The 21,334-nt window shown below is 35.1% G+C and overlaps 3 protein-coding genes and 3 non-coding genes across 9 annotated transcripts; 4 read left to right on the top strand and 2 right to left on the bottom strand.

Annotated features, from left to right (window-relative positions):
• Positions 1 to 937: 937 nt before the first annotated feature.
• On the bottom strand, positions 938 to 5,805 carry LOC122309513 (myb-related protein A). The gene is given in 8 exon segments (XM_043123022.1): positions 938 to 1,965; positions 1,968 to 2,811; positions 3,435 to 3,563; positions 3,873 to 3,976; positions 4,067 to 4,161; positions 4,392 to 4,449; positions 4,673 to 4,727; positions 5,190 to 5,805. Coding segments are annotated over 8 exon segments (1,818 nt in total). The 5' UTR covers positions 5,264 to 5,805; the 3' UTR covers positions 938 to 1,506.
• A 1,607-nt stretch (positions 5,806 to 7,412) lies between these two features.
• Positions 7,413 to 10,144, top strand: LOC122309520 (elicitor-responsive protein 3-like). Of its 2 annotated transcripts, XM_043123033.1 has the most exons (6): positions 7,413 to 7,429; positions 7,516 to 7,734; positions 8,345 to 8,410; positions 8,730 to 8,859; positions 9,079 to 9,193; positions 9,842 to 10,144. In XM_043123033.1, exons 2-6 carry the CDS (start codon positions 7,668 to 7,670, stop codon positions 9,995 to 9,997), a joined length of 534 nt encoding a protein of 177 aa, XP_042978967.1. In that variant the 5' UTR covers positions 7,413 to 7,429; positions 7,516 to 7,667; the 3' UTR covers positions 9,998 to 10,144. The 2 variants fall into 2 exon arrangements, with proteins under 2 accessions (XP_042978967.1, XP_042978973.1); XM_043123039.1 differs by lacking the exon at positions 7,413 to 7,429 and having other exon boundaries at positions 7,451 to 7,734; positions 9,845 to 10,144.
• Positions 10,145 to 12,070: 1,926 nt separating this feature from the next.
• On the bottom strand, positions 12,071 to 19,927 carry LOC122309536 (digalactosyldiacylglycerol synthase 2, chloroplastic). Of its 3 annotated transcripts, none has more exons than XM_043123051.1 (5): positions 19,677 to 19,927; positions 17,970 to 18,328; positions 16,974 to 17,237; positions 13,749 to 14,098; positions 12,071 to 13,103 (listed from the first exon to the last, which is right to left on the bottom strand). In XM_043123051.1, the coding sequence occupies exons 2-5, from the start codon at positions 18,249 to 18,251 to the stop codon at positions 12,602 to 12,604; spliced, it is 1,398 nt and encodes a 465-aa protein (XP_042978985.1). In that variant the 5' UTR covers positions 18,252 to 18,328; positions 19,677 to 19,927; the 3' UTR covers positions 12,071 to 12,601. The 3 variants fall into 3 exon arrangements, with proteins under 3 accessions (XP_042978985.1, XP_042978996.1, XP_042978990.1); XM_043123062.1 differs by having other exon boundaries at positions 17,970 to 18,357; XM_043123056.1 differs by having other exon boundaries at positions 17,970 to 18,399.
• On the top strand, positions 16,514 to 16,590 carry LOC122293854. The gene has a single exon (XR_006237374.1). It is a non-coding gene; the product is annotated as a small nucleolar RNA Z199 (small nucleolar RNA).
• On the top strand, positions 16,717 to 16,795 carry LOC122294052. Its single transcript, XR_006237460.1, has one exon. It is a non-coding gene; the product is annotated as a small nucleolar RNA SNORD18 (small nucleolar RNA).
• Positions 19,928 to 20,953: 1,026 nt separating the features above from the next.
• Positions 20,954 to 21,026, top strand: TRNAK-UUU. Its single transcript has one exon. It is a non-coding gene; the product is annotated as a tRNA-Lys (tRNA).
• Positions 21,027 to 21,334: the final 308 nt, after the last annotated feature.

The raw sequence follows: 21,334 nt of genomic DNA on the forward strand, positions 1-21,334 counted from the left end.
TCGTTTTACCAACAAAGCAACAATTTTGGTGCCCTTATATATTATTATTGATTATTATTTAATAGGCTATAAATTATCTAATCCTCAATGCTAGTTTTCATCCTTAGTATATATAAAGACCATCATCCCAACTAAGATAACTTTTGCAGCACCAGCGATTAGTATTTGTAATAATTATTAAGAACTTAAAATATTACTCTATAGGTTGAAAACTCTCTAAACATTTAGTATTAGGATTTAAAATTAAAAATATATATATATATGATTCATAGACATAGGCTGGGTAGCTAAACTCTCCAAACCCCTACCCTCGCCCCGCCCCTCCCCCACCCATATTCATTGAGCGGGTGGGTAGGTTGCCAATCCAATGGCCTCACTTGTCAGGGTTTCAAATTTTCAGGTTATGAAACCCAAATTCACAAATTCAACACTCGTTCAGAAACCCAATTCCAAGAATTCAATTCCATTGAAACCAAACACAATTCCAAATGCTAATTCTAAACACACATACATTAATATTATGAGCCTCGTCTAAGAGAGCTTGTGTGAGCTTTTGTTTGTCTCTGGTAATACATTGAACAGTCACATAGATTAGGACTACGTTAAACATGGACAGTGCCTGAGTGAATCAGAAAGAGATGGCGAGAGGACGAGATAGAGGCAATAGATACAACAAGAGGTAGAGACAGAGAGGAAAAGAGAAGGGAAATAGAGGAAGGGATGAGGGAGAAAGGATTGGACATGACCCCTAGCATGCCTTGGCTGTGAGCCACAAAAGCTGTGCCATGCCCACCTAAGTTCTACATTTTGGAACTCCATAACCATGGCAAGAAGAGTCTAGAATTCCTGCTCTCATAACCACCAGCTTAGTTGCTGACTTTCATGATACGTATAAAAAAGACTAGCATTAGTAAAACTGGATCCAGTAGATCTGTTATTGAAAAAAAATTAAAATATCACTTGCTAAAGTTTTCAGAGCAGTCAGTCATGTAGCTGTACAAATTATCATTGTTGCCAATCATTGGGGAGGTGTTATTTGTTCTTTCGTTGAGTTGGCTGCACAAATCCTATCCCATCAGAGTCCATGCCATTAAGAGGTGTATCAAAATTGAACATGTACACAAATTGATAATTCATCTGCAAGAAATGAAGACACTATATATCTGTGGTAATCTTATCACTGTTCTGGATATTATTTATTTATAGTTTATATTTTATATTTTTTCTGTTGACTATTTTCAACTCGTTCATAATTAGTTATATCATATAGAGAGAGCACAAATCAAGGCACCCAAACCACAGATCGGCAAAAGTGCAGGGAAGTGAATATGCAATGGGAAACAAAAGATTGGCAAAAGTAACTCACCTTTCATATTAACATGTTTTATAATTCGCCTCCTCATCGACAACCTTGAATTCTTGAAAGAAACCTTTCTACCAGACACTTGAACAATCCACCAATCTTAACCACAATTGGCACTAGAAGAATCATCGGCAACTGATGTTCTATTTAATGTTGGTAGATGCCCACTCAGAATCAAATGCATGTTCCAGGCATTTTTCTACAGATTTTACAGCTGCAGAACTTCCAAGCTTCTGAGACTTTAGAGGAGGCAGGAAAAGTTGCTTCTCATTGGATAGAACACCATTGTTATCATGTCTGTCAGGTGGACAACGATGTAACAAGTGGTGACTATTGTCCGAGTTATCTCTGTTTTCTTCCAGTGAACAAACACCATCCTTCTGATTTAGATTGTCAAATGTCCTGGAAATTTTGAATCTTCGTTTCCTAATGATAGATGGTGTATTTATAAAACTCCGTGCGGCACTCCTCAATATAGATTCTGGACTGCTGCCATCTACAGTTACTCCTGTATTGTGGCTTGATGGTGTATTAAAAGAAACTGGACTTGAAGCTGTTTGAATATAGCTATCTGTACTTGGAAATGTACCAGTTTTCACAAGTGTGTTTAAATCCTTTTGGAAGAGTGATTTATAGCACAATGAACCAACGTTTGAATCCTCCAAGTTTGCAGGGGCTCGAAAAACTTTACTTTCCTCATACGTTTCACAAGCTGTCCTACATGAAAGAGTATCCTTATTTTGGCCACATAATTTTGAATTCCTATTTTCAAAGTAGTCCACATAACAAACATTGTGTTGTGGTGGCACATAAGAAGATTCATGCAATCTACTTGCAGCGGCAGGAAAAGCTGGCTCTGAAGAAAATTAGAAGTTAATATGTTACACCCGGGAACATCTGAATGTGTCCTCAAAGAGAGTTGCAAGGGTCGAGAATGTCCTCCAGAAGGCAATGGATTGACAGATTGATGAGGCTCATGGACTTGTTCATCTAGACATTGAAACTTTACTTGATGACTAGAGGACGTATGCAATAATTCATTGGTCTTGATAGCTGCATGATAGGGCTCTCTGAATGTGTCACCGTTATTAGCACGCTTCTGGCATTGTTTGCCACTCGGACCACAAGAAACTGCATCCCCATCATGCAAATTTGTTCTACATCGGGGTTTTGTTATGTCATTTTCCCCTCCTTTCAAAGACCTGCATTCCTCTTTATTTGAAGGTTGCAAATTACTTTCCGTCATTTCAAGAATCAAATCCAGTGAACAAGTGTCTGCACTTCCCTCAAAGTTCAATTTCGGATCACGGCTTTCTTTAACCTCTACAGACTTTCTGCATTCAGCTGTTGCTTTATGACCGTAAGGGCCAGAAACACGAGCAAAATTTATAGATTCTAATTTCTTCCTCACCGAGCAGTTCCAGTGATTTTTTATTGAATTTTCTGTCCTGTTCATATTAAATGATATAAAAGTTATAAGAAGTTCCTCCTCAACTAAAAGAAAAAAAATACTCTCCACCAGTGTACTGAATTCAGCTCATTTCAGAGGGAATAATTTCATAATGTAAATATTCAATTTTATGGATCCATTAAATTGAAAAGGTTAGACTAATATTAATGCATTCTGAGTAAAATCTCCAGAGACTAGCCCTGCGGCATATAATTGCCTTTATCAAGCTTATACTAATGCAGCATGCTCCCTGTAAGAATCATACCAGGCCAACAATTAATCCAAATCCATACTTAATAAGGAAATACAGACTGTCAAATTAGCCATCAAGACAAGAAGAGCATGCATCTCCAAACAGTGCTTGGTGCATGTGAAAAACACCTTACGATCTAAAGCTCATACTCATCACTGAAGTAATTTACTGCTTTTTTTTTTTAATTGGTGTCTGGTTTATCTCGAAACTATCTGCATTATGAGAGAATAGACAGCACCTGTTTGATTCAATCAGACACACCAGCTACACCAAATTTCATTTTCTTGGAGAGAGAAATCTTAATTTCCACTGTCTTATATAAACTTTCAGTTTTATGGTTTTCATTTAATACTTTCAGAGTCATATACCTTCCATCCAGAAACTTTGCTATTTCAGCCCACTTGTTCCCATATATTTGGTGGGCCTTAATGAGAGTTGATTCCTCTTCTTTGGTCCATGCTGTTTTTTTTATATCCGGATTTAAATGGTTGTGCCACCTAAACAAAGAAAGAAGAAAATAGCAGTTCGATTTAGATTTATTTATTTTATCTCTTCAAAAGAAAAGGAAATATAAATGGGGCTTCCTTTAAACAGGAAAAAAAAAAAAAAAAATCGGATGTGAATCTAAAGCATTTACTGCATATAGAGACATACACAAATGTGTCTGCCACATATGCACTCAGTCGTGTGCCTGTGTGTAGATAATGTGCATGCACATTACATATATGACAATGAGTAAATGAATAAATAAAATTGTGCAAAGGAGAAACTGGATAAATTGTACTTATTGATCAGAGTGCACCTACCTTTCTCTACATTGCTTGCCTATACGGCCTGGCAAGAATTTTGCTATCTCAGACCATTTCTTTTTCCCCTGCTTTGCAACCAGCTCAATGATGAGATCATCTTCCTGGAAGTTGCAGACAAGGAAAATCAGAATCACATGGCAAACTTGAAAGCAAGACCTTCTGGAAAGAACCAATGTGAATGTTATTTGCACCTCCTTGCTCCAAGGCCCTTTAACAAGATCGGGATTCAGAACCTTCTGCCAGCGATGCAGGCACTGGACATCAGTTCTATCAGGAACACATTCAGCTGTAAAGGATATCAAATCAACATCAGTTCTATCAGGTATATTCTATTTTTAGGAGGGAGAAAAGGCTTGGAACTTTCTGTCTCTTGTTTTAGAGGTTTTTGACACGCAAACCATTGGTTCAAGCCAAAAGCTATTGTATTCTTCATTATCAATACCACTAATCAGAGCGAAATCAGATCTACTATCATAAAGGGATAAAAAATAAGGTAGGTAACAGGTTGATACGCACCAATCTTTTTCCAGTTCTTGCCATTGAACTTTTGAACGGCAACGGCCAATATCTTATCCTGTTCACAACAAGGGATATACAGTCATCGCCCCAAGCTTAGCCAATCAGCAAAGTGAAGTTTCAAGAGAAAGGTAGACACATAAAATTCTCCCTCCCACTCTAGGCCCTAGACTTCGGATAGAAAATCTAGGAGATCCAAAGGGCCATACATCTAATCCCAACTAAGTCATCGAATAGGTAACAAGAAGCTATAAAGCATACAATACCAACTAGATACTAACCTCCTCCTCTGTCCATCCTCCCTTTGTAGATCGTCTTGTAGGGCCTGTTATCCGCCTAAAAATACATCCCACTCTAACATTACAACTCTTGCCACAAGTACCAAAAAAATTCAGATTTACAAATAAAAAAGGAAAATATAGGATAGTGATATCGAGGATTTTTTATCTTTTGCGACTCCATAGGAAGTTATTACCAATAGAACAACACAGATATTTCCGGTAGCTCCCTCACTCAATTGAGACTAATAGAGCTATATGGTTTGGAAAAGTTCAAATGCCTCAAGATTTGGATAATAGAATCGCATAACACCCGGAATTGCTCTTTTTCCCGTCAGTTTCTAAGCATCCAAACGGGGTTTAATAGGATCTTGACAAGATATTAAGCAATGCAATTTCAGTATACCACCATCAACCCATTGTGAGAGGGCAGTAAACCACGACAAGCTTTCATCTTATATATTTAAGAAAAATCATAACCGATTAATAGAGTGATAAAAAAAAGATAAGAAAAACAAACCCTTGAAAGGAGACTGGCTTCGGAACCGCATTATCACAGCTGCTAGAAGACAACGAAGGAGTTGTAGAAACCATACCCTCCGACTTCTACATCAAGTAACAAATTAAATTCCATAAACCCACAGAGAGCATTTCGGTTTTCACGTCTGTCGTAATAAAAGCCTCGAAAATCTTAACGCGAACCCAAAGTCACATCCTTTATATAAAACCAATCTATGAATTATTTATTTTTTTTACCAAAAATTGTCAATTTGAGTAATCAACAATAAAAACACACAACGGAGTAAACGAAACAGAGATAGAAAGCTAAATCAACTGAAACGTTATGGGTTTGAAGGAACCAAAAGAATTCTCGCTCTCTCTCTCTCTCTCTCTCTCTCTCTCTCTCAACGCTTTGTTTTTTCGTAACGGCTAAAAGAAAGGCAGAAGGAAACAGAGAGAGTATAATGCGAGTGTGGAGGATAAAAAGGGGTTGGAGATTAGAGAAGACTTTGAATATAATGGAGGGTGATTTGACGTAAAAGATTAGGTTTTACCGAGAGAAAAGTAGAGAGAGAGTTTGGCGGGAAAGTATGATATACATAGAATGGACAGTACAACTTTAAGATGAGAGGGGAGATAAGAGTCCAAAGGAGAGTGTCCTCGTGATGTTATGGTGAATGTTTCCTTCTGTTTTGTACTCTATTCTTTTAAGCTTCCGTGCACTTGAAGGAGATTCTGATATTTCACCATAAAAATCACTTCTTTAAAATCTTTGAAATGATTTTTCTAGCAATTTTATGATTCGAATTTGAAAATGTTATCCATACTTATCATTTACGTCAATTTGTAGATTTATTTTTATAAAATTATTTTATAAATAAAACATTTATATATATACTTATAATTTTATTTATATAATCATACGTATTAGATATGTCAATTCCTAAAAATGATGAACCGATTAATCATGAGTTTAGAGTTGATTCTTATCTCGTTTCAAAAAAGAAATGTGTTTGGTTATTAGTGGACATATCATCATCCTTGATTGGAATACAATGAAGCATATATAAATTAAGTAGAACATGCATTGACCTATTCTCATATTGATTTCAACAAACACTTAACGGACTCAATTTCAAATATATGTATTATAACGGCAAAGAAGGTTGGTAATTTTTTTTTATTTTTTTCAATAAAGAAGGTTGGTAATTGCTCGACATTAATTTTACTTTCCTATTATCTTTTCCTCTAAATTATGTTGACATTTCGAGAAAGAAAACAAAAGACAAGACCCTAGTAGCTCGTAATCTTATCTCATTTAATTATTATAATTTTTTTAAATTTTAAAATAATAACAATATTAAAAAATAATATTCTAATAATATTTTATTTAATTTTCAACTATCATCTAAAATCATCTCATTTTATCTTATCACTATCTAAACTACACCAAAAAGTGCTAATTAAGAACAAAAATATCCTTAGAACTAAATTTATTTATATTTGATACCATTGGGTATGAAATTAATTAATTAGTTGTGTTATACTATTATATTGATATGATCAGTATATTAGATATAGTTTTAGGGTCTATAATTTATATAATTTTTTTTAATTTTATGTATATTTCTTAATTACTCATTTAAAAAAAAAAAAACAAATGCGACACTTACCTACCAATCATATTCTCATAAATATATAATTAAGATGAGATAGAAACTTCCGTACAACCCTGGCCATGTAAATTGTGAACGTTGGACTTTTAAGCGTTACCGGCGAAGGTATAAATGATCAAGAATTTATTTCAGAAAATAATTTTGAAATAATTTTTAATTGCTGTCATCTTACGTACGTTTAATTTTTAATTTTGTAAATTTTAATAATGTGATTAGTTACGTATTTTTTTAATATAAAATAATTAATGTATGTATAATATATAAAAAATATATAAAAATAACAAAATATAACTCTTTCAGAAATAGTCCATAGTCCAAGAGAAGAGAAGAGAAGAGGAGAGGAGAGGAGAGGAGAGGAGAGGAGAGGAGAGGAGAGGGCACAAGTGCATGAGGTGGCAATGAAGCAAAACCCACGTGAATTATGCGTTGAGAATTAACAGTGACCAATTAATTAAGTTAGTGCCAGAAAAGTTGACAAAATTAGGTACAACCTTTCAAAGCTTCAACTCCAACTCAAACCACCTACAAACTACCATATATGTGTGTACACAACTTGAATGAAAGATGCGTAACGTCAGAAAACGTACAGTTCAACCCCAACCTAGTAAACCATCTAGAAAACTATAATTTATTACATAGGTTGTCACTCGTTTTTCTCTTGCATTTTAGGTTCCTCGGACGGCCGTGTACAACATCAACTGATACAGATCAAACGTCAAAGCGCACGGGGAAATTCCTGGCCGGGAAGTCGAGTTTCTGATCGACTGAGTACATATATAGCTTGATTTGCAGTTTTCCTTCCTGAGTTCTCTCCATTTAATATGCCAGAAGGAACGCTTGAAGTTCTTCTCGTTTGCGCCAAAGGACTCGAGAACACCGATTTCCTGTGTCCGTAAAACCGTATCTTTCTCTATTATTTACCTGTGTAGTATATATATATGCGCTCATGTGTGTGTGCATACATGTATGTAGATGCAAATATAGAGTATAATGCTTAATTTCTGCTGGTAAACCATTGATCCTTTCATGGATATATACTTGTGGATCTGAGGATCTGAACTGTGTTATCTCCATATATATTATATACAGTACATTCTTTTGATATATTGGTTTTTTTTTCTAAGATTACGGTACAGCGGTTGCTAATCTATAGATATGATCACTTTATAATCTTCCTATTTGTTTCCCTTTTTTGAGGCTTGGATTTACGTTATAGAAATATGATTTTCTCTTCGATCTACTATCTCTCTCTTTTTTTTTTTTTCTTCCCCAGGAATAGATAGCTTTTAAATATATGAAAAAAGAAGCAAATGAATTTGTCTAGTCCCATGAATGATTTCTTGGAGATCGACCTCAACAAATTAAGAACTAGGGCATCCTAAAGATTAATTATTAGCTAAAGACGTACATAGTCTCCAGTACTTCAAGATTTATATGGAAATCAGGCGATTGATTTCAGTGATTGTGTTTATCTGATGGATCGAGTGTTTATGAGCAGCACACATGGACCCCTATGTTCTTCTCACTTGCCGGACCCAGGAGCAGAGAAGCAGTGTTGCATCAGGTACATTAATTTCCAGCTAGCTATATATATCTTTCACGGTACGTACTTCATGAATATTGCTTTGCCTGCATCTTTTTGCATGAACAGCACGGTAATTACTAATCGGCATTTAGAGTATGTACCTTTTTAGGTTCACTACTCATATTGATCAGAGTCTGATCACATTGATAGTAATTTGTGATTGGTAACTTCACCGGAACTGAACTTTCAACGTGCTTTATTTTCAAGAAGGTTGACTATCGGACGTAGTGGCTTCGGGCCGCAATACTAGATTGCTGGGTTATATGCAAGTAATCAATAATATTGTTGTTAAATGCAGGTCAAGGATCTGAACCGCAATGGAATGAGACATTTGTTTTCACAGTCATGACTGATGAAGCTTCAGAGCTCAATCTGAAGATAATGGATAAAGATTCTTTCACCAACGATGATTTTGTTGGAGAAGCCACGTGAGTTATCATTATTTCAATAATACTACTCATTCATCATCTAATTAACTCTCTTAACTCTGAAAGAAAAAAAATATATATGTATATAAGATAATTGCTGTTTTTCATCTTAGATCTTGTCGTGCATCTTCAATCACATTATATGCTGATATGATGCAACATACAGAAAACATACTGAAAATCAAAATTTTTTTAATTTTACGAATAATGAACCTGCAGCATTCCTTTAGAGGCGCTGTTCATAGAAGGGAGCCTGCCGCCCACCGTATACAGAGTTGTCAAGGATGAGGAATATCGAGGAGAAATTAGAGTTGGCATGACTTTCACTCCTGAGGTATCGCTTATTAATTGTATGCTTGGTGGGTTTGGGTATTGAGAAGTATTAAAGAAAGTTGTGAATAGTAATAAAAAGTAGGTAAAAAATAATAAAGTATTAATGAATAGTAATAAAAAGTAGGTAAAAAGAAATAAATAGTAATAAAAGTATGTGAAAAGTAATAATAAAGTAATGAATAGTAGTGAGAAGCGTTGAGGAGAGTTGAGTTACGTACTCTTGGTACCCAAACACACCCTAGAGTACTTTGAACAGTCATTCGTTTGATTAATCTTGTAGTGTTTAGTTCTGTCAAAAAGAAGAGTACTATACCATTTTATGGGGTAGTAGGCATAGAATTACATTATGGGGTAGTAGGCATAAAGATTAACTTAAATATCTATAATATAATGAGAAATGTTTTGTCTACACACAGATTTTATAAAAGTAGACTTGCGAACTAATGTATTTTGATATACTACATCAAATTATAGAACACTTTTTATTGTGCATGTACTAAAATAGATCTAATGTAACACATCAAACCATATTGTGTAAGTTTACTTTTGTGAAGTATTTGCGTGTATCTACCATTTCTCTAATAGAATAATGTTTATCATTCTCATGCTTGTGTTGGTAGTGCATGCCTAAGACTCATACTTTTGTTAGCAGATCAGAGGCGGCAGTCAGGGGTGCTGTGACGAGGAGGTGAACTATGGTGGGGTGATAGAATCGTCAAGAGAAGAGGAAAGCTATGGTGGATGGAAAGAATCATCAAGAGAAGAAGAGGAGAGCTATGGTGGATGGAAAGAATCATCTTACTAGGATTAACCTTGCCTTCTGTTTTGCATGGTGTGAAGTTAGGATCTTCATGATAAGTTATATACCCGATATGGGACTAAATAATTATACTTGTTTGAGTTTTGCTATTAACAAATCAATGGATAAACACGTTACTTATCGTGACATTCATTACATTTATAAAAATAAAATAAAAATCAGAATACTATTTATTAATTGATGTGGCATGCTTTTATAAGTTCCACATCACTGGTGTGTCTTGACGTATAAAAAGAGTTTAACTTCAAACAGGCTTATGGTGTAAACACCCTTTTCTATCCAATAAGAAACTGAAACATCCTAGTTCCATGGAAAAAAATTTACAGCCGGCTTCACACGAGTAAAATACACCCACCCCCGGTACTGTGATTTTTCTTCTCTCTCCTCTCTCCCTCTTGCTTTCTCCCCCCCTTTCCCCTCTCTCTCTCTCTCTCTCTCTCTCTCTCTCTCTCTCTCTCTCTCTCTCTCTCTCTCTCTCTCTCTCTCTCTCTCTCTCAAGCTGAAATACACTAGATTCACAACCACATTCACAACGTCAGCCCCTAAATTGCACTAGTGAGCTTGTTTACCAAGTTCGTTTCACGAAAGAGACATTTAGGGATTATTTGTATCCTTCGTTTTAGTTCTTGTTAAGTTTTTGTATTTGGATTTTTTTCTACTACACTCATTTGCGAATGTGGTTGTGTATTAGAGAGAGAGAGAGAGAGAGAGAGAGAGAGAGAGGGCGGGGAGGGAGGGGGGGTGTATTTTACTTGTGTGAGGCAGGTTGTAAATTTTTTTTCATGGAACTACAATGTGGCAATTTCTTATTAGACGGTGTAAAAATGGTCTTTATACCAAAATTTTGAATACCATATCGGATATCGTACCGACTTAAGCACTAAAACTAAATATTTCGGTACCAATACTATTTTGAAATATGATATATAAATAAATTATATATATAAATATATATTATATTCTAAAATAATACTCTATATATGAATAAATTATATATAAATACATAAATATAAATTATAAATAGTTTGGTCTGAATTGGAAGTCAAAACATAAACTTGCAGTTTGAAGAAATAAAAAATATAAAAGTAAATGTCGAAATACCTACCAATACGTAGGCCAGTATTTGGAATAGTACAAAACAGGTATAATATCTCTATTAGACCAGTGGTCGGTACGGCATATACCAGCCATACCGGCATCGGCCGGTATAGTGTTTAAAAGAATGGTTTATACTCTACCTGATTCCTAACATCTCTAGTATAAAAAGAGAAATGCTAAGCTCCTGAATTCGAGAGCTTTTTTCTCTATCGAATCTCTCTTTTTTATTTTTTCAACTTAGTGATTAAATAAATATTTTTTAGTGATTTTGTGAATTTTTTTATTTTTAAAAAAATATTTAAGAATATAAAAAATTCAAAAATTAGAAAAAAAAAAATAGATTCAATGAGTATTAGGGACACAAATTTCGGTAAGTGTAACATTCCTCGTATAAAAAATGAGCTTACAAATAGAATTTTTTTATTAGTTTAGATTGAAACATTCAAACAAGGCTCAAACAAGATTAGCATTTTCAAGCTAGATCAATGTGTGTCGGTGCCTCCGCGGTCAGAATACCGGGGGGCGGATTGGCCCCTAGAGCCGTCCACTCACTGCCCACGATGAAAGAAAGAGAAATATACCTAAAACTGGGAGTGACGGAGAGAGAAAAAAAGAGATTGAAAGACCAGCAGCATCCTTTTATTAAAAAAAAAAAATTATTATATATATTTATATTTATATTGAGACGGGCAGACAGGTGAAAATCCGGACAGGTTTGAGCCCAAACGAGCCCTATCTGGGGCCCATACTGGAAGGTGGGCTAGATGCCGAGGCCCACCACCAAGCCCCAGGGTAAACTAAGCTTCTCCTCTACTCCAACACATTCACACGCCAATAAAATGGTACTATCATCTCTAATTGACCCAATTGATTGGACCAGTGGTGAATATTAACCATCATAAAAACGTTATTTTTTTGAACATTCAGAAATTGCTTTCTTCACTGTGTAATCAGGATCCATCATCCAAGTGCTACAAATCTTATATAATGGAAACTAGTTCTCATAATATGTTGACCTGATATGGCCACATTCAATTACAAGACCATTTGCTTAAATGGAACTAAGAAAAGTTCAACTCTGTAATTGGTCAGTGGCTTCTCAGCACAATTATTTCATTTCATCACCAATGTTCTCTGCCTTGCTGAAGTTTCTACACCGTGTTATAGTCAGAACATGCGTAAGAAAAAATTACAATTTATCGCAAGGAGCAAAGTAGGTGTGGACGATAATGCATACTTATACAGCAATTACAGAAAAAGCAGCCCCCTAAGCATTTCTTTATTTATTTTCAGCAAATAGAGACCAACAAGAGCGGCAACCTTATTCGATTCAAGCCTGATGACGTGGAAACATGCTTCATATACCATTCTCAATTTCAGGCAACCAAAGAACATAGAGAAGAACAAGTGAAATGCTTTACACCTGAATCCAACTAGTGCACACTGAGAATAATGATAAAGAATCCCCAGTATCTTTTCATAGAATCATTTTCAGCCTCGCTTTGCTGCAGGAATGGCTAGCCCTAGTTCTTTGCATTGTTGTTCATCTGGTTGCAAGCTCCCGGGAATTGCACCAAACACTTTTCGTGATGCTTCAGACCCAGAAGCAATATAATGCACATATGCTGATGCATCCTCCATGTTCCTTCGAAAATTGAAAGACGTAGACATAAAGTTCTTTTGAGGAATATTCGACGGCTTCATAGTAGGAACCTGGTCCAGTTCAGTAACCTTCAGGAACCGTTCTGTGGCTGCCTCCCATGATAGTTCATGCCTCTGTGCATCAGTCAGCTGTGCAGGCTCTTCAGCTAATGCCCTGCGTGTGGCTTCAACAAACCCATTGCCGTCATCATAGGTCCAGCAATTTCGGAACTGCTTGAAGAATTCGTTTGAGGGATGATTGGCACAGACAACAATTTTGCCCATAGCCAGTGCTTCAGCTGTAGTGGTACAAACCACATCCGTGGTGCTAGGATTCAGAAACACTTTAAAACTGAAACAGAAAGGAAAAAAGAATTAATATGAAGCAACACCAAATGGCTAACAATCTCTGCAGAGAAATCTCATGAGGCTCTAGGTGTGGGGTGTGGTGGTGCAAACCATATCTGTGGTGCTTGGATTCAGAAACACCTTATTACTGAAAGAAAACTGGGGAAAAAGGAATTTGATCCAACCACATCGAACATCTCAAAAGAAGAAATCTCATTAGACTAGGAATGTACTAGATAAGTCCTATGCAACTAGAGTTCCATTTGGTATTTGTTTACAACCTTAAGACCGTTTTAATTTTTTCCACACAATTTGCCCAGCTACCAACTGAAACTCTAGAAAAAGCAGGTACCAATTGCCTCCCTGCAGAGGATAAGGGAAACATAAAAGAATAATTTGTATGCTGGAGCACACCACATCCATGGCAGAAAAAGAAAATTTTGATGGACCACCAGCTGCTGGAATTCTGCTTTTGGGTGGGGAGAGATCTTGCCCACTGCACATGGGGATACTCCTAAAACACTTCCCTAATACTTTTTGGCGCTATGGTAAACAAAATAAAAAAATAAAACCTCCACGAAATACTTTTCAAGATGCTACAGTAACCAAAAAAAAAAAAACATCTTGAAAACAATTATCAAAGCCTTACTCATGGAATAAAGGATCAGTATGATCACGCCCAGGGTGAACTCTAACAGCTAGTTCCAGCTTTTTAGCCGCTTCCTGAACTTCATCAGAGTCTTCTCCGTTACCATATAAATCAACCTCAATCCCAGCAAGTTTCTTTTGGTGATCATGAAGAAGTTTTAGTAGCTCCTTGTAGCCTTTGCTCCATACCATCTTCCCAATGTAGTAGGCACCTTTAGTGAAGACATGTTTCCCATTTTGTTGTTGCTCTATCTTTTCCTTGTATATCTCAAGGAACTTGGGATTGACTCCATGAACATTGCAGATAATTGACTTGGGATAATCCTGCGTTGCAGCAGATAATCTAATTACCTGCAATTCCAGCACAAATATCTGGTAAGCAAGCTATTCCTCCGGGAATATAACAACGCATAAAGGTCTCTTCTCCATAATTAGTAATGAATAGTCATTACCATGATCTTGCATTACATCACCACATGCAACTGCACACTTACTCTACATGTAGATTTACTCAACAGAGAAAATCCTAAATGCCTCAAAATCCCCACAAAAAACTTACATCACCAAAACAACCATATTTAAATGCCTAAACCGCCCCTAACATCCCAGAAATGCAAAAAACAATGATGCCCTAGAATAGAAACTCCATGTCAAGTGCTTCATCAGCAAATCAATACCCTGAAAATTAGATCAACCTCATTCACTGTGCGACAAATCACTGTCAATGACACCAAAAAGAGTGGTTAATTGGTTAATTAATCCTACCAGGGTCTCATGTGGCGTGTTGAAGATATTTGTGATGAAGCAGAGTTAGGAACTTAAACCTGCCAGGTACTTGGCTTAGCCTATTATCAATAAAATTTCTTATTTACTGATAAGAAAAAAAGGAATTTAAACCTGCCCTTGGGTAAAGTATTATCCTCTTAACTGATGAGTATGAGGTATGCAAGTTTCCTTTATAGACAAATAACTGGATGACACAAAGGAAAAACCCCATCCTATGCAGTTGATGCAGGCCCTAACTCATATGGGATAGAAATAAATAACCAAACTCTAACCAAAATGATGTGGCAGCCAGCCACAGCAGGAAGCCAAGAAGCAACAGCAGTCAGCATACATGCCCCCACTCGAGAGACTATTTCTTGAAAATTTGTGTAGAAAAGTCAAACTTAGGATAGAACAGCCCGAGGGTTTTTGTTAGCATATTTTAGCTAAGTATTTATTTTTTTTTAAGGTAATTGTTTCCTAGATTTACCTAAAGCAGTAGATGGTTACAGGACGAAAACATTTTTCTGTGATGGAGCTTTAGGGTGAAGAAAGCTAGTTGCTTTAACAGGAAGCTGTTATTATTTAAAACGCCATAGCAGCTAGTGAGCTGTACTAGTTAAACCTTTCAAAGACAGACTACTGTATGGTTGGTTCCTTTACTTATGGTTGCTAGAAAAGTATGTTAACCTGTTATCATTTGGTAGTGATGGAATGAACTGAAATTGAATTTGTATGAGCCTACTTGGTATCCCCTCCCTTTCCCCTCTCTCCTCTTTCTAACTTTTATGTGTTCCCTCTTACTGTAACACCCAAATTGCAAATATTAGTAGCCCACATAGAGTGGGTAGGTTATAAAGATAGTCATAGGAGCTAAGACATGGCTAAATACTACTTCCTAGGTGAAACTAGGTTTTATAAGTGATTCTAGGGAAGCTTCAAATCAACTACTCTTTTCAGGATTATAGCACAGATATCATTACATTACTTGCTGATATTTTCAGCGGCTCTTTGTCCCTTTCTTTCAGACATTCTCAGCTATTTGTTTCCTTTCCCTTGCCGAATTCTCAACCGATCTCCATTCCCTTCTTGCTGAAATGTTCAGCAATCTCACCTCATAGAACCTCGCTAAAGCTTATATTCCTCTTCTCTAAATCCTACCCACTTCATTCTTGCACCCTTGCCAACTTTTTTTTGTTTTTTTTTTTTTTGGAAGCGGTCGGCACCCCAATTTTATTAATTAACCCACTCTAGGTGGATGAAGACCTTCTACACTATTGAGCTTAGGGGTTACAAAGATCCCAAAACTAAGCTCATAAAAACTATAGCAATACTATACCCTATTTTAATTACATGCCAATGCTGAAAACTAGGTATTCCTGATAATTGGTGACTTTATAAAAAGTTAGGGGGGACTGCCAGTTCCATTCTTGCACTCTTGCCAACTTACCAGCTAGACAGCCCCTTAATCCCCCAGTGTATCCAGTAGGAAAGGCCAGCTGATATTAGAAAAACCAATCATTAACAATAGCCAGCCCGCCATTATGTAAGAGTAGGAAGGTCCACCGCCAGAAAGCAAAGTGTATACAGCCCCACTCTTAAAAGAAAAAGGATTACAGGGACAAACAAAACCAAGCACTAATATAGGAGCTTTTTCTTATATTCTATAAAAGTTGAATGTGAACTGCACCATCACCTGCAAACTTGATATTTATAACCAATAATAAAACGGCCTTTCCTGTTTCCATATATAGCAGAAAAATCACTGCATTCCAAGATATGGAAGACTTAACTAAGAAAAGCAATAAATAAACATCATATATAACAAAAAATGCCAGATTCAAAAACAACTGCTTGCACTATTTCACTAAAACCTACTCCTCCCTTTTCCCTTTTGTGTTTTGTGGAATCATCCTTCTTCCAGTCCTCCATTCTTGTTTATTTCTTATTTATGCTGTTGTTATTGTTGTTGTTGCGATGGATGTCTTAGGGGACGAAGAGAGATCAGATGATGCGAAAAACTGCAACAAAATGATAGATTCATTTCTTGATTACATGTATTTAAGTCTCTGATGATTCTTTTCGTCCCCGCCATTCTCTCTCAAATTTCGTTTGTATCTTTCTCTTTTCTTAAATCTTTTTTGGGTTTGAATGCTTTTGTTATTTTCTTTGTTTTCTTTTGCCAGTGATGGATGCAAATTCGGGAGATATGATGAGAAAAATTTTGGTCCGTGTTTCTGATTTAACCGTGACCGATAAACCCTAATAGCACACTCTGATCTCTTTCATTCTTTAAATTCTTTTTTTAATTTTCTTTTTACTTATCAAAAAAAAACTATTTCACTAAATATGGTACGAAGTAAAAACACCAAAATAAAGTAGACATAGGACATCATTAATATGTAACCATCCAAAAATAGAAACATATTTCACAAAAACTAACAGTTATCAAGAAACATACCTTGTGGCAATAGATACCAACAAGCCAGCTATTTACAATTTTGAGAAGAAATGCTTGCATTCCGTTCTTCTCTCTCCTCACATATTCCAAATAGTTAGTGTGAATAATTCCAATAACCATGCGGAATTTAATCTTCCATCGCTTTCCATGATGAAACCATGTAAGATGCTCAGGCTCCTCGAGAACAGCAATGTCTGCCTCTTCATCGGGGATGATTTCTGAGATATCTCCAACTGCAAGAATGCTCCCTTTATCTTTAGAAAACTGCAGTACAAGTGATGTCATGGATTATTATCATTCTCTAAAATTGAAAATAAGGAAAATAGCAGAAGAGCATGTTCTTAATAATGTAACTGATGTTTGCTCTATAAAAAGATCAGAGAACTCTGCACAGAGCCAAAGGTCAATAGTTTACCCTCAATGCCCATCGAAATTAACTCAATCCCAATAAAGGCTTAGTTATAGTTGAGTTAATATCATGTTTGAATTAGACAGGTAAATCAAGGGGAAAAAAATGGCATAAACCCTTTATAGTTCATGAAGAGCTTGTTACTTATAAAAAAAAAAAAAAAGTTCATGAAGAGCTGGTTTTGTGGAAGTTCCATGCCCATAGAAAGCATGTTCAGATTGAAGAAGTTTTTGAGAAATATCTTTATTGGAGTTTGGAAAAATGGTGTGGTCCATCAAAATGATGTTTGGAGAGAGAAGTTTTTCTAATGCAAATAACTAGATGAAAAATTTTTATAAGAAAAAAAAATAAAAATTTGATTTGTAAAAATTTCTCAAAAGATCTCATTTTTGTTTTTCAAGAAATTTCTTGTTGCCATACAAGGCAGTCTCCAAGGGATTAGGAAAAAGTTTTGCGTGGTAGACAACATCCATACTCAAGTAAATAAGTAGATATTAAACTGTCCAATAAAATTTCCCACTATCAAAAGTGATTAATTTGGTGCAAATGCCTGAATTGGAATTGTACAAAGTTACAGATGTCACTACCCTTCCAGGATAAAAACGTATACTGAAATCAAATGTGAATCCAGTCCTCTCCTCAAGCCATTGACGGACATATTTCTCCTGCTCTGATGGTGAGATGAATGTGATGTTGTTGGGATATACTAGTCCTTGATCTTTCAAAGATAACCATGGGATCACCAAGGTGACATTTCTCTCTCCATCTTTCGAAAGATAGGCTGCACGAAACAGAGGGTTGACAGCAGTTCCAGTCATCCATGGAAGGCTGGCAGTTGTGAAAATTGCTATATGCTGCTTTTTATCCATTAGTTCAACAGTGAAATCTAACCATCTCCATTGGCTCTCTTACAACTTGTCATACCACTTAAAAGTTAAGAAGCACACTGCAAGAATCACAAATCAATGTCCTTGACTGCATAAGGGAAGGAAGTAAATTATCACCCAAACTATCTAGCTGCCATACAAATTCATAACAAAATTGTGAGAGAAGCATCCATGATAAAGAATCGAACTTAACTAAATTATAGAGAGAGAGAGAGAGAGAGAGAGAGAGAGAGAGAGAGAGAGAGAGAGAGAGCCTCACACAGGTTAAACAACATTCACATATTCTTATATAGGTGATGTTTCCAAGCCATATAGGTACTACTCTTGGTAATCTTACTGATCTTAAACTACAAATCCCAACCAACCAACCAACCAAACCCCCCCCCCCCCAAAAAAAAAGAAAAAATAAATAAATAAAATAACCCACTTAACTACGAAAAATCCGTATAATTTTAGATAATCTAACAGATACATATATATTTAGATTTCTATTAAAAATCAAAATATTACAAAAAAAATGAATTTTTCTTAAAAACTAAAAATTTTGGACCTAAAAACTTTCTTAAAGTCGTGACTTGCAATCTTTCTCTATTCTCCATTAAGTTCCGTTTAAGTTCTTCCTTGTTATCATGCGTATAAAAGATAACAAATTAAGGTTTGAAGGGTAGTCAAAGTAGAATAGAGAAATATTACAATTTATTTTCCCTCGAGTCCCCTTTAACATCTTTTCTTGTTAACCCTAAACATATTAAATTATTTTTTGTCAAATAGGGAAAACTCTTATCTCTAATTTGTGATGTTTGTTACCATAAACGTGTGTCATGACACCATCAATCCCTATATTGATTATATTTTTGTATCTTAAACTATGTTCATAATAATTTTTATATTCTATATAGCACAAATGACTTATCAAAAATATATAGCACAATGAAAAACATATAAAAGAACGATTATTATAATATAAAAAATGTTATCTAATATTCACAATTCAAACTAACAGATTAACAAAATCCCAAAACTAAACCAATATAAATCCCAATTTATGCGAATTTCTACTCAAAATTTCTCCAAGTCAAGCTCAAGAACCGAATATTTTTAACAAAATATTGAAAACCGAAAAACAAATCGGCATGCGAAAAGGGAAAAAGAGGAAGAAAACAAGATTATTCACAATAAACATGTGTAAGAGAAATTAGGAAACAAAAAAAAGAAACTAATTTCGAACCGCGAATGTTGCAAGCCATGCAAAAACGATAGTGTTAAGGATCAGATACTGTCCTAAATACAACTTAAACACAAAAAAAGGGAAGGGGGGGGGGGGGTGTTAAACCAGAGAATAATCAAGAAACATAGATTTGTACTATAACGAAGACTTTTTCAACAAAAGAAGGGAAAAAACCGTACCTTCAATTATTTCTGGACATACTCAGACAAGGAGAAAAGGAAACGGAGCTGAAAGAAAACTCGGTGGAAAAATAAACATGGCGAAGAGAGTAAATGAAGGAGCGTTAGAACTTGGAATTGGAGACGTGTCACGTGAGAAAGGGGAGAAGAATATAGAACGTTGGGATATCTGCTAGTGTCGCACGTGATTGGGTGAAGCCTCTCTCTCTCTCTCTCTCTCTCTCAACAAGCCGTCTAGTGGTCTCTTGGACGGAACAATTGCATGTGAGCCTTCAAAAGATTGATTTGTACTTTCGTAGAGCTCGACGAAGGATTGCGTCCTTTTCCTTTTGAGCTGGTCCACGACGCCACGTTACGGCTCTATAGTCATTTACTTTTCACTTTTTTCCATTTAATAATCTTAATTGAGGAATATTAATTTTTATCAAAAAAAAAACAAAAACTAAATATACAACTCTTTTTTAAAACAATTAAATAATTATATTTTAAAAATAAAGATATTTTTATAAAAAAATAATATTTTAAAAATATAAGAAGATACTTGAAATGTGATACACCACGACGTGCGAATGAAGATATCAAAATTTAGGATAAAGGGTAGTACTGTTCGTTTCAAATTATATCTCCAATAAATTTTTTGAAGAGTGTTGAAGAATTTTTATCTAATCTTATTTTAACTCAACCTACCATTCAAACCACTGTTAACAAAAGGCCGACGGTTCGTATCTAATAGAATGGGAAATAGAAGAGACTAATAAACAGCCTAATTTGAATTGTCAGTAGGGTAGCCCATGGCTCGAGTGGAGCCCAAGGCATAGCATATCCAAAACAATAATAATAAAATGACAAATAATATTTATAATTATAGAGTACACAAATGATATATAATTCTTTTAAAAAAAATTAAATAAATATTAAAGTTATATAAAAATTAATTTTTTAATAATAAAACTGTACTCATTTTCAAAATAATTGTGTGTCACTCACACACTCTACGATTATATATAGCATTATTCTAAAATGTCATTTCGATACTAAGTTTAGATAAGATTAGTTAATATGAAGTTAAAAATTAAATAAAATATTATTTTTTAATATTATTATTATTTTAGAGATTAAAAATATTAAATTATTTTTTATAATAATTTTAAAAAATTATAATAAAAAAATAAGATAAAAAAAACTTCCATTCTTCAAAGAGATCTAAGAAAATACTTAGGAAATGAGAAAAGGAAAATGAAGGAAGATTTATTATCTCTATCACTTTATATTCCAGAGCCGTCTTAGCTCAGTCGGTAGAGCGCGTGGCTTTTAACCACGTGGTCGTGGGTTCGAATCCCACAGACGGCGGCTTTTGCCATTTTTATCTTTGGCAATTTCACGTGCCATCATGGATTGGACAGCACTACGTCAAAACAATAAAGTAGATCCTGAAACCAACTACTTAAAAATTCTTACAAGAAATAATTTAAGATCACACGTTTTGCCTAAAAGATTTTTTCGTTATTTTTCTATTGGTTAAAATCATAAAAAATTAATAATATTTTTTATAATTTTTATTTTTTTCATATTTTATAATTTAAATCCATTGTAAATTGTATCCACACAAGCACCTATATATAAATAATAATTAGTTGTACAAATATTATGTGGCGACA

This window comes from Carya illinoinensis, chromosome 1, assembly GCF_018687715.1.
Source record: "Carya illinoinensis cultivar Pawnee chromosome 1, C.illinoinensisPawnee_v1, whole genome shotgun sequence".
In the NCBI taxonomy this organism is placed as follows: domain Eukaryota; kingdom Viridiplantae; phylum Streptophyta; class Magnoliopsida; order Fagales; family Juglandaceae; genus Carya; species Carya illinoinensis.

What these genes read in the sequence shown, in the direction of transcription:
- LOC122309536 (XM_043123051.1), bottom strand. Translation starts at nt 18,251, where the DNA reads ATGGATAAAAAGCAGCATATAGCAATTTTCACAACTGCCAGCCTTCCA. An exon ending in TACGTTTTTATCCTGGAAGG is followed by an intron (nt 17,238 to 17,969) that starts GTAGTGACATCT and finishes CTTGTACTGCAG; the next exon opens with TTTTCTAAAGATAAAGGGAG. An exon ending in TTGGTATCTATTGCCACAAG is followed by an intron (nt 14,099 to 16,973) that starts GTATGTTTCTTG and finishes CTGGAATTGCAG; the next exon opens with GTAATTAGATTATCTGCTGC.
- LOC122309520 (XM_043123033.1), top strand. Translation starts at nt 7,668, where the DNA reads ATGCCAGAAGGAACGCTTGAAGTTCTTCTCGTTTGCGCCAAAGGACTC. An exon ending in CGAGAACACCGATTTCCTGT is followed by an intron (nt 7,735 to 8,344) that starts GTCCGTAAAACC and finishes GTTTATGAGCAG; the next exon opens with CACACATGGACCCCTATGTT. An exon ending in GATTTTGTTGGAGAAGCCAC is followed by an intron (nt 8,860 to 9,078) that starts GTGAGTTATCAT and finishes ATGAACCTGCAG; the next exon opens with CATTCCTTTAGAGGCGCTGT.